The sequence below is a fragment of the Syzygium oleosum genome, unplaced genomic scaffold (assembly GCF_021117445.2).
Source record: "Syzygium oleosum isolate NSW1041296 unplaced genomic scaffold, Sole_v2.1 Sole_v2.15, whole genome shotgun sequence".
NCBI classification, from domain to species: Eukaryota; Viridiplantae; Streptophyta; class Magnoliopsida; order Myrtales; family Myrtaceae; genus Syzygium; species Syzygium oleosum.
The window spans coordinates 172,579-185,242 of record NW_026607499.1 but is presented as its reverse complement, the minus strand read 5'-3'; the positions used below and the strand labels follow the sequence as shown (position 1 = coordinate 185,242).

General features: G+C 39.8%; 1 protein-coding gene across 1 annotated transcript; it reads left to right on the top strand.

Annotated features, from left to right (window-relative positions):
* The first annotated feature begins 1,057 nt into the window (after positions 1-1,057).
* On the top strand, positions 1,058-1,898 carry LOC115663773 (uncharacterized). The gene has a single exon (XM_030585751.2). The coding sequence runs from the start codon at positions 1,089-1,091 to the stop codon at positions 1,686-1,688; it is 600 nt and encodes a 199-aa protein (XP_030441611.2). The 5' UTR covers positions 1,058-1,088; the 3' UTR covers positions 1,689-1,898.
* Positions 1,899-12,664: the final 10,766 nt, after the last annotated feature.

Sequence of the window (12,664 nt, the reverse complement as noted above, 5' to 3'; positions counted from 1 at the left end):
TATATTACAAGTAGCAAGGGGGACAATTAGTGAATTAGCGACGAATTTATTTTCCGTCACAAATTAGCGACGAATTTATTTTTCGTTGCAAATTACGTCTCTAAAATAGCGACGAAAAAAAATAAGTCGCTAACTCCGTTGCTAATTAGCAACGATACCTTTTCGTCGCAAATTCCGTTGCAAATTAGCGACGGATTTTTTTCATCGTAAATTCCGTCACAAATTAGCGACGAATTTTTTTTCGTAGTAAATTCTGTTGCAAATTAGCGACGACATTTTTTTCTGTCGCAAATTAGCAACGGAAAAAAAATTCGTCGCTAATTTGCGAAGAATTTTTTTTCGTGGCAAATTCCGTCGCAAATTAGCGACGATATTTTTTTTCGTCGCAAATTAGCAACGGAAAAAAAATTCGTCGCTAATTCCATCGCAAATTAGCCACAAATTTTTTTTAGTGACAAATTCCATCGCAAATTACCGATGGATTTTTTTCCGTCGGAAATTGGCGACGAATTTTTTTTCGTCGCTAATTTCCGACGAAAAAAAATTCATCACTAATTCCATTGCAAATTAGCGACGAAAAATTATTCGTCACTAATTTTCCGTGGCTAAATCCTTGTTTTATCACATAAGTACAATTGAGTCATAAAACTTTCAAAAAGTGCACTAGAAGTTCTAAAACTTATCACGAAAGTGCAATCAAGTCTTAAAACTTGTCAAATTGATCAAATCAAGTCCATCTGTTGGTTGCACTTTTTAAAAGTTTTAGGATTGGATTACACTTTTGTGATAAGTTTTAGGACTTGATTGACTTTTTGAAAGTTTTAGAACTCGATTGTATTTTCGTGACAAGTTTTAAGACTCGATTGTACTTTTTGAAAATTTTAGAACTCTATTGCACTTTGGTGACAAGTTTTCTCAAAGGTGAGCGCGATGCGGACTTTGCTTTTGTCGGATACATCAAGAAAAAGTTTCGAGGCATCCTTCAATAATTTTATGATTCTTCTCAGTCCTATATTAACTAAAACGACCGAAATATTACACAGTCCAGCATCTTCACTCTCTCTCTCTCTCTCTCTCTCTCTGAAAAAATGGACGAACGCAAGCCTGAAAAAATGGAGGAAGGCGATGACAATAAGTGTCAAAGACAACGGACTGGCATCCCAGTTAACATAGCAGAAAACTGGTTCCGACAATTCCAGTACGACCCCAGCTGCGACTCACCGGGCGAGGTGCGGAACATCCTGCTGATCATTGCTACCCTGATCGCGGCGGTCACGTTCCAGTCAGGCGTGAACCCTCCCGGCGGGATATGGCAAGACAACGACGATGGCCACACAGCTGGCAGAGCGATTTACGCATCTAATCAGATCGCCTTTTATGTGTTCTTGGTCTCCAACACTTTCGCGCTCTCCACTTCTCTACTTGTCATTGTCTGTCTCACTTACAGGTTCCCACTCCACTTCGAGATATGGGTGGCCACGGCCTCGATGATGGTGACCTACGCGTCGGCGATCTTTGCCGTGACGCCACATGACTCGGTGAGGTTCCGCTATGTGCTGATCGCAGGGGCGTTGCCAGTGATATGTCGGTGTGTATTCCAGACGTGTGGGAAGCTCCAGAATAGACGCACGCAGGGACCGGACAGCAAGAGCCAGGAGTGTGGAGCGCCGCCCAATGCCCGGGGGTAACAAAAGGAGACAAGGAGGTGCTCCTGTTTAAAAAGCTATATATCTGTGAGCTCCGTGTTTTTCTCTCCATGCAAGTTTTTACTTAGTTGGATATAAATATGAATTTCATGGACATGTAAACTTAATTAAAATTAATGTGGGTGATGTTCGTATTTGGAATGTACCATTCAGATCTGTTGTATGTTAAATGTATTTGCATTTGTTGTCTTCTTTCTCAACGTGTCCCTCTTAATTTATTCTTCGCCGCGACCCACCACTAAATCTCCATCGCCACCATGATTAGACCGATCTAGGCTGCTCCACCATCTGTTGCCAGGGCTGATGAGGGGGCCACTTGGAGTTCATGCGCCGCTTTGTCTCTCTCTCCCCCCAGCTCCATCTCTTCCGTCAAGCTCTTTGTAATTTCACCATGAGCTCTGTCTCGTGAATCATCGACGGCGACAAGATCCGGGGGAGGTGAAGCCAGCATAAACTTAGCTTGTGTATACCCGAACGAAAGAGCATTCGGAAAAATACCATATACCCTCCCCACTTTTGATCTCAAGAACACTTCACAAAACTCTATTACTCAAAACACCACTTTGCACCCTCAAAACCTCGCGATCGAAAAGACCAAACTGCCCTGGCCTCGAACAGCATCAATACCATCTTCCCAAGTTCTTACTTTTCACGACACCACACGAAGCATCAAAGCAACGTAGAGAACCATCAAAGGTCAACTGAACAAAATCGAAAGATAATCAAAGCAATAACCTCAGATTTTTGCTCGAAATCCAATCGAGTGTTATAATGTGTCTGTTTCGCGAAAAAGTAATAATTTGAAAAACTTTTTTTAAAATTGTTTGTATATATGTTATAATTAATAAAAAAAATATTCTACGTTGACTAATTTTCAAAAAGATACGAACAAGTAAATATCAAATCATGAATTCTTCATGAAATGAATGCACCTTGACAATTGTAGTTTGAATAATCAAAATAAAGTCCTAAACTTTTTCTGTAGATGCTCAATCAAGTCCTCTCATATAAAAATCGACCAAATCCTATATGTGACATACTGCCACTTGGCACTATCACTATTTTTGTGAAATCTAACTAACAAAGTTAGTAAATCGGACTTAGGTTGAATATTTGCTAAAATATTTCAAGATTTAATTGGCTAAATGAAGAGCTCTATTACACTCTTTGCAGATAATTATTCCCAAAAAGTCCATAATCTGTTTTGTCGCTTGCGCGATCGTGAAACACATGGGTGATCTCTTTCCAGCTCATCACGTGCCGTTATATTTGTCGTTATTTAATCGGAACGAATGCTCGCCTCCAAATTCGTTGGGAAATTATATCTGTGTTCCATGGTACAGCGGAAAAGAGTACATTTTATAAATATGTGTGAATTGGCCATAATTGTAGGACGATGGGTCGCATCAGCACTTAGATAGGACAAAATGGATGTCTCTGTTCCTATTCAAGTTGTTTTGGATGGAACCAACTATGTTTTATGGGTTCGACAAATGTCAGGGTTCTTGAAAGAACGTAGGCTCTAACATTGTATTACAGGTGATGTCTGCCTCCCTACAAAGCTTACTGATAAGTGAAGATAAATATGTTCGTTTAGATGAATGGGATAGTAAGAATCATCATAATATAACATGAATTTGAAACACTTCGATTTCATCTATCCGATTTCAGTTTGGTCACTTTAGAACAGCAAAGGAAGTTCGGGATTTCCTTGTCAGTCGTTATTCAACTGCAGATATTGTTCATTAGTATCAGCTATTTGGAAATATGTATCGTATGAGTCAGGAGCCAAGTTAATCCATTAATGGGTTTTTGTCCTCAAAACATACTATTTTGGGATCAATTAGCTTTATCTTAACCACGATCGGCTGTGGATACTAAGGCTCACAAATTTCTTAAGTATCGTAATCGTTTGCGTGTTATGCAATTTCTAATGGTTCTCAAGGATGAGTTTGAGCCTGTACAAGCTTCACTTCTACACATAGATCCATTTCTTGATCTTGAGTCAGTTGTCTCCGAATTATTAATTACGGAGACTCGCCTAACAACTTCTAAGTCATAGCGTCCTAATGTGCCCACCTTTACACCTACAGATGCAGTGCTTGCTGTGCCCGCTTCCTCTTCAACCAATACTGTAAGCATCGACGACGTGGTCATCCAATATCCAATTACTATCAATTACAAGCTAAGCAACTTCTAGGGCCAGACAACCAACCCCAAAATTGCGGTCACCCTACACTATCATTTGCCAGTGTTGCTACCGCATAAGCTTCTTCTAGTGAATCATTAGAGAATCTTCGTTCTATGCTTGAATCCATTCTTCAAGAATCTAGTACCCTTAGTTGTATGTTCAAACACTTCTACTATGTCTATTACTCTAGATGCCTTTACTTCTTGGTTTTTTTATTCCGCTTGCTTCAATAACATGACTTCGAACTCTACTTTGTTTCGATCTAAAACATTCCCTCCACATTGCACCCACTATTCACACAACCACTAATACATAGCTTAGAGCCAGTCATACGAGAGACATATCCACATCCTCATTGTCCTTACCTAACACCATTCTTGTCCTAAATTCTTCAAAAACCTTCATTCTATGCTTGAATTTATTCTTCAAGATTCTGGTACCCTTAGCCCTATGTTTCAAATACTTCTGCTATATCTATCATTCTAGGTACTTTGGCTTCATGGTTTTTTTATTTCGCTTGCTACAATCACATGACTTCGAACTGTGCTTTGTTTCTATCTAAAACATTCACTTCGCGTTGCACCCACTATTCACACAACCGATAACACAGCTTAGCGTCAGTCATACGGGAGACATATACACATCCCCCTTGTCCTTATCTAACACCATTCTTGTTCCTAAACTCTCACTACTGATCTCTATAGGACAATTATATGAACTTGACTTTGATATTCACTTCTCTTCCTATGGTTGTATTGTGCAAGACCCACAGATGAGACAGATTTGTTAGGACTGGCCGTAGGGTGGGACATTTGTTTGAGCTGGTTTCCTTTAACATTCCGCACTCCTTCAACACTAATGCTGCCACATTTTCATCTGCAACTTGACATTCTCATTTAGCAAAACACATAAAGGCTTGAAAGGGTGCGAGGGCGAGCCATTTATCAAAAGCAAGAAAGTAGACTGGGGAGACACGTTGCCAATTGAAGTGGCAACAACGATCGCTTAAAGCCCAACTTACTAAAAACCTCCAAAAGAAACGTTCAGTTTAATCTATCCAAGGCTTTGCTCATTTTCAAGCCTAAATGTAGCAAAAAGCAATGACACTTTTTTTTTTGGCTTTCAAAATTTTTGAACCAGCTCAGGAACTACCAAAGTATTAGAATTACTTTGCCTGACACAACACCTCCTTAACAGCCAGAAATAGGAGAATCTAGGACAAGTTTGAGACGGTTGGCCAAAACTGATAGGTATAAATTAATCCAAAGATGGATTGAGGATTGGGAGCCTTCAGGGAAATTAATGTGTCGTTCGTTTGATGAAGCATGAAATCTGATGGCGAAAGTGATAAGATTCCAACAGTCCAACAATATCGCAATATTTTATATAAAAGATGGTTGGCGCTTCATTAGGTCCTAGGGGCTTTCGATGGAACCAACTGAAAAACATCTTAGACTTCATTTGTCGTAAAGGGTTGGCCAAGAAAATTTTGCTGGTCCTCTGGAGATAGTGACCAATGCTCCGCTAACCTCGGTTAATCTTTAGGAGAAGGAAGAGAAGATTTACTATTGAAGTCTGCGTACTCTCTTCGAAGGGTGAATAGACTTGTAAACATCAAAGGACTTCTCGAGACGGTAGTCTTCCCTGAATGGGATTCAATTCCACCATGTAAGACAACATCCAAATTGATAATTTGAGAGTTCAGTTGCAAGTTGGATCCAGAAATAACAGGAAGTGAGGGTAGAGTAAAGAGAGGTTCTAGCTCTGCAATTTTCGTAAAGAGGCCCAAAGGAAGCCTAGCTTTTTATCCTGGCCTTGGGGAGGCTCAGCTGTAGTTTAGAGACACAAGAAGATGAAAATGGGCCCAAAGTTTTTTCTTTTCCCGTTTCTTTAGCAGAGGCTGTTGGATGTGTGAAGGAAAAATGACACAAAAAGTCCATGAACTTTGATCCAATATACAATGTGAGTCATAATTTTTAGTTTATTCAATGTAGTCCCTGAACTTTAACCCAATATGCAATGTGGTCCTTGAATTTTTAATTTGGTTAACGTGGTTCTTGAACTTTTGGTACATGTTCAATTTAGTTCCTGAATTATATGAAAATATTCAATGTAGTCCTTCTTTTAATTCAAGTTCATGGACTACATAGAATATTTCATATAGTTCAGAGACTAAATTGAACATTTAGCTAAAGTTTAGGGACTACATTGAACAAATTAAAAGTTTATGGACCAAATTGTACATTACGCCAAAGTTCAAGGAATGTTTGTGTCATTATCCCATGTGTGAAAGTAGCATGTTGAGGAGTGATCAAGCTCACTGCAAAAGAAATCTAGTGCGGCATCCAGATGGAGCTGGTCCTGATTGTCTTTAATATGTTTGAAAATATTCACATGCATGGACATAGATTCTATATCATTTTCATGGCCCAAATCGTTGACATCCTCATCCACAAAAGGTTTACGAACAGACAGAGATTTGTTGAAACCCCTAATAGGTATAAACGTGTTTGGTCAACATGTGCTTGTCCAAAAAGGAACGGGCACGAAGAAAACAACGGTCACAAACATCTTGCATACACTGTGTGTTATGAGTCTTGCTGCCAATCCTTTAAAGAAATTACATGACTGAAATAATCTGTGGAGTCGTCTAGTTCGTTAGCATTGTAGAAATGGCACGTGGTAAGTTTCGTTTCATAGCGGATCTTGTGGACATAGTTACTTGCCATGAGAAATTTACGTTGAAACTTGTGCTCAACGTGTTTTCTTTTTTTTTTTTAATGTGAATTTCACAAATTTTTAAAACATGATTATCTTGATTCGAAGGAATGAGTTTGTATAATGTGAGCTCGTGGATTAAGCTATTTTTTTCTCTACATATGAATCTACTTGCTTCTTTTGCCCATTTCTGGTAGTCTAGGGTATAAATTTGTTCACAGCCGATTGATTTGGGACATCTTAAAGGGAGTGAAGTGAACTGTGGGTAGGTCCTTTGCTCATGAGTCTGTCCTTTATGTACGATTTAATCTTATCCGTCTTTTTACATATTTTTCGCTCTAACTTCAATCGCCTCCCACTCGGACACCTTTTATAGTATAACATCGTACTGAACTCCTTTAATTAGCCGTTGGATGCTGTATCATTTGAATTTCCCTATCAGCACAACACTATCCTTAAACGTTCGTTAGGATATTCACTTGGCGGAAAAACTGTTGAAGATGGTTCTCATTGCTGCCTACCGACAGGGAAAAGAGTATAAGTTTAAAAGTTACGGTCTTCCATTTCCAGGAAGCATCATGCATGTGCAATGGTTTTGATTTTGATGAAAAGTGGAAGACCGGATGATGGTTCAGAACTCAAAATAAACAAAGAAGTTGCGGGGAAAGACCGGGCAATTGAGTCTTTCTTTTGTGATAATTCAAGTATCAAAATAGAAAAAAAAAAAAAAAAAGCAGTTGAGTGAAGACCAAGCCATCGAGTCTTTCCCATGTTCTTTTTGTACTTCTCTTTTTTCGTCTCTACAAGTTACACCACGTTGTTATTATAGATTTGCATGTAGAAGAGTAGAAAATTCAAAAGAACAGATAAATTAAGCTTTTAAGAAACTCTTTTCTAAACTCCATATATCAATTTAGATTTTATTTGAACTATTGATATACCATTCATATGCATATAATTATCTCCTTTTCGGAACTCTTAAGAAGTTTAAAGAAATTTCCTCCTCAATATCCCCCCTTTGACCCAGCCATCAAGCTCAAAGAAATTGCTCCCAATTGAACTCATTGCTATTGCCACTGCTATGTTATTTTTCAAGTAGTATTTCTTTCCGTTTATACAATTTAATGATTATTGCCACTGCTGTAGTTTTAGAAATACTAAATCTTTACATAAGTTGAATGGACAAAAGTAGAAAAGCATCGCATAAAAAATTATTGAGGTATAAAACCCATGGGAAGCAAGGGCAAGTATACTAGTTTATAAGGATTTCCAAGGTCAACTTTAAAAAAGTATTGATGTATGGGCAAGTATACTAGAAAAGCAGTTACAGGCCAAAAAAAAAAAACTAGAAAAGCAGTTTTAATTTGCATAAAAAGTATTGATGTATTTAAAAAAATTATTGAAAATAGTTTCCCATTCTCAAGGTCAACCTTACTATTTATTTTCAAGAGATTTTCCCGTAAACTTTCACTTTTTCTTTAAAAAAAATTAAATTTTCCTTTGAAAAAGAAAAGGCTCTATTCAATAAAATTTAATGCGTAAATGTGCAAATGTCACTTTTAGACTTTTAGTATAATATATAAGATTAGCTTAGAGGTTAGACTCTGAGTAAATAGCGTAGTGAAAAAATTACAACACGAAATTGACAGTGACTCTATAGCCAATAATTAATATTAATGTCTATATAGGAAAAAGTACAACCCGATTTAAAATAAAAATATACTAGAATAAAAAATAAATCAGTAATGGAAATTGAAGTATTTCGGTCAATTCACACGGAACCACCACATAGTTATCTGCACGCGGCTTACTAGGTTCTCATGCAGAAAACGAATATAAAATGTAAGACAAATTGTCTAATCGGTTTTAAACTTATTGTACGAATGCCAATTCAGTTTTAAATTTTTTAATTTTGTCAATTTAACCCTAAACCCTTCCTCGAATCAATATAGTTCTTTTGATCAATTTTCACGGGAAATTGCTGACTCGTTGGCCATCTTTGTGATTCACCGTCACATCAGCAATTTTCGATGAAAATTGGCTGGAAGGACTACATTGAAATTCCATGCAAAAGTATAGAAATAAATTGACAAAATTAGAAAATTTAGGACTGAATTGACATCCGTATAATAGAATTATGATTAATTAGGTAATTTTTCCAAAATGTATATATATATGCACTCATTAGATATTTGATGATAAATTGTTACCTATGGTATGTAATGTTCGAGCGGTAATAATTTCTCAATGCTTTAGTAATCGCCACCCTGACAAATTATTTTTTTTTTGGTCTGTCGCCACCCTGACATTGCTTAGTAATTTTCATGAAGAGAGAGTAACCCTCAAGACTCTATCTATGCGTATTTTAGACTTTCCACAAATAATTAAATTTTTTTAGTTGTAATTCTCTAAACTTATTAACCAACTAGCTAGATGCCCCACGCATAGCACGGGTATGAGACTGTTGTTATATTATTTGAAATGTTGGTGTTAACGCAAATTTTCGTACTAGAAATAATATGCAGAATTTTGTAGAAATAAATATTCACATTAATCAAATTCTCTGTTAATATTTAAGCAAGGTTTTACTTTGAGTGGATCTGCAACCCATCATTTAATTTATCCTCCCTGATTAAAAAAATGAGAATTAAAATCGGAATATTGATTAAATCATAAAATAAGTAATCGATAATAACGTGAAAGCATAAAAAATTGTAAATTCCCCTCTCTTACCAGCTCTCCTCCATTGTCAGAATCTTCACTTTTGTGCCAACTGTCCTGTGGAAAAAAAAAATAACGTCAGTATTTTCTGTTAGCTAAATTGGATGGAGTAAGGGCGCGTTTGGTAACGTTTCTGTTTCTGGGAACAATTTCTTTTCAAAAATAATTTTTTCTATTTCTATTTTCTGGATGAGTTTTTGAGCAAAAGAATGCGTTTGGTAACTGCACAAAATTTCTATTCCTGGAATAGAAAAAGAATAGAAATGCATTTGGTACAACCAAAAAAATTTCTATTCCCAATTTTTTTACATTCAAATCTATATCTTTTATTTAACTATAACTACAAGTTATAAGTGAAAAAAATCAATAAGCATGGTTTATTGGCTTGTCTAATCCTTTTTAGGGGTTTAAAACCCCTTTTAATCCCTAAACTAAGAAATTTTAAAAAATACCACTTAGGCACCTAGTTTAGAGATTAAAAGGGGTTCGATCAGACCAAGAATCGGACCGGTTCCCCCTTGGAATCGGGAACCGGACCGCCCGGAAACCGGCTCCGCTTTTAGGAATCGGGAACCGGACCGATAGTCCCAAGAGCCGGATCAAACTCGTCGGTCCGGTCCGGTTCCGATTTGAGCGGTCAAGTTGCTCACCCCTACACAGTATCATGTATGTGCGCAGGTTTTTATTTTGACAAGGTCCGTGTTCCAAGAAGCATCATGCATGTGCGAAGGTTTTAATTTGGATGAAAAGTGGAAGACCAGTCGATGGTTCAGAGCTCAAAAAAAAACAAAGAAGTTGCAGGGAAAACCGTGCACTTGAGTCTTTCCTTTATGATAATGCAAGTGTCAAAATAAAAAAGAAAAAAAAAAGCAGCCGAGAGAAGACCAAAGCCATCGAGTCTTTCTTACGATCCTTTTGGGATTCAAAAAAAAATGCAGCACGTTTATGTTAAGTGACAATTTTGACTCGAACTTTTTTTATCTCATAAAAAATCATCAACTTGACTTAAATCTCAAATCTGGCCAAATAATTCGAAAATTTTACATCACGAGAGTCAGATGTGGGACTCGAGTAAAATTTGATATTTTTTATTGAGACAAAAAAAAATGTTTGGGCCATAATTATTACTCGATGTAAAGTTGGTACTTTTTTCTTTGGAATTAGTCAGGCCAGAATTCTCCCTCGAGTTGTTATTATAGAATTGCGGGCAAAAGAATAGAAAATTCAAGGGAACTAATCAATTAGGCATTTGAGAAACTCTTCTCTAAACCCAAATCTGTGACGTTCTGAATTTCGACCTATTTTTTAGATATATAAAGCGTGTATTTTGTCAGTGTGCTTGTAGTAAAATCTCGCCCAGAACTGATTACTATTGGATTATTTTTAAATTAGAGATTTCACTAGAATCGCACTCGATCGAATTTGGTCGTTATTTAGAATCCGAATTTTGGTGTCGAATTTCTCGGAGTTTCGTGACGAATTTAATTGGACGGTGTTGAAATTATTGTGGCCAGCATCGATATTACTCGAAATTGACGAAAAGTGAAATTTGGACCGAATGCGAATTTGAATTAGTAGACCTCATTCGTAGTGTATTTTAGTTAATATTTTTGGCTTTTTTCTAATTTATAAATTGAAATTTTTCGTGGATTGTTGGATCAATTTCGGATTTGAACGTGGGCTGTCAGATCGCACTCGATTTCTTTGGCTTTTCTCTCTCTCTCCGGTCGCGTCCCCCCTGCGTGCACGTCCCCTCCCCCATCCCCCCATGCAGACTCTCTCTCTCCTCCTTTTCTTTTTCTTTTTCTTCTTCTCTTTATTCTTTTCTTCTTCTTCCTTCTTCTTCTTCTCCCTTCCCTCGCCGTTGCTCCTGCTCCCCTCTACTGACCGCCGCTCACCGACACCCGACCGTCGCCGGCCGTCCGCCTTGCGCCGCCGCATGCCCAGCCGCCAGGGCCGCCGTTCGTCCCACCGTTCACCCCTGGACCGACTGCCCTTCTCCCCCTTTCCCCTCCGGTGCGCGCCTCTTGCTCGCCACTGAGTGCTGCCGTCTAGTCGCCGCGCGTCGTCCGCCAGCCGCCGCCGCTGTTGCTCGCAGCACACCCCCAACCGTCACCAGCTCAACCAGCCACCGCCCCCCACCTGCTCGCCACCACCACCCCAGCTCCCCGGTTGCCCGTCGCCATTGCCGGCCGCTCTCCTGCTCGCCTGGCCGAGCCCGTCACCGTCACCGTCGCCGCCAGCTCGCCGCCGCCGTCCGGCCGCCAGCCCCAGCTCACAGGCCGAGCTCGCCTGGCCGCTGCCCAAGCCGTGGCCAACTCGCCTAGCCGCTCCCCCGGGCCTTGGCCGAACCGTCCCAGCCGTGCCCAGCCGTTCGCCCGCTCGCCTGGCCGTGGCCGAGCAGTCCCAGCCATGCCCGTGCCGTGCCCAGCCGCTCGCCCCTCGCCTGGCCGCTCGCCCGGTCATGGCCGAGAGCTGTGTTGAGCCATGGCCAGCCACCGTGCCCGTTGCGCCCATGCCGCGCCGAGCCCGTTACTGTTCCACCGGGCCATTTTGGCCCCTAGCCGGTTTTCCCCAAGCCAAACCTAGGTAAGTGACTCCCTAAACCCTACTTAGTACTTTGGGTATTATTAGACTTGTTTAGGGGTGATTAGTGTTGGTTTAGTGATTAAATTGGGTAGGGTTTAGTTAATTGGATGTGATTGTTTTATGGTTTATTGTGGTGGTAATTTTGTGCTAAATTAGTAATTCAATTACTAAATTGTAGTGGTGTTTGTGGGTGAAATTGGTGTTTGAATATGGCTGGCTTGAAGGTCGGATTAGAGGGGTTAATGTGGTGAGCATGGCTTGGTTTTGAATAGTATGACGTGTGAGATTGGTATTGGCGAATTGTGTTGTGGTGTATGTGCATGAGGAATGTCCTGAGGCGTGGTTACGCGGGACTAAGCCCGAATTGATCGGAAGGCTACCAACCTGAGGCGTGATTACGCGAGTGTGGCTAGAAAGGCAAGAAATGACCTGAGGCGTGGTTACACGGTCGAGAAAAATGTCCTGAGGTGTGTTTGCGCGGGACTGAGCTTGGATTGATCGGAGGGCTGCCAACATGAGGCATGGTTACGTGGGTGTGGCTAGAAAGGCAAGAAATGACCTGATGCATGGTTACGCGGGTCGAAAGAAATGTCCTAAGACGTGGTTATGCGGGACTGAGCTCGAATTGATCGGAGGGCTGAGCCTGAGGCGTGTTGACGCGGGTCGTGGATAGTTGTTCGGCCACGCATGCGAAAGGTGTTTAGTTGAATTGGGTGAATGTACGTTGTTATGGTTTTTG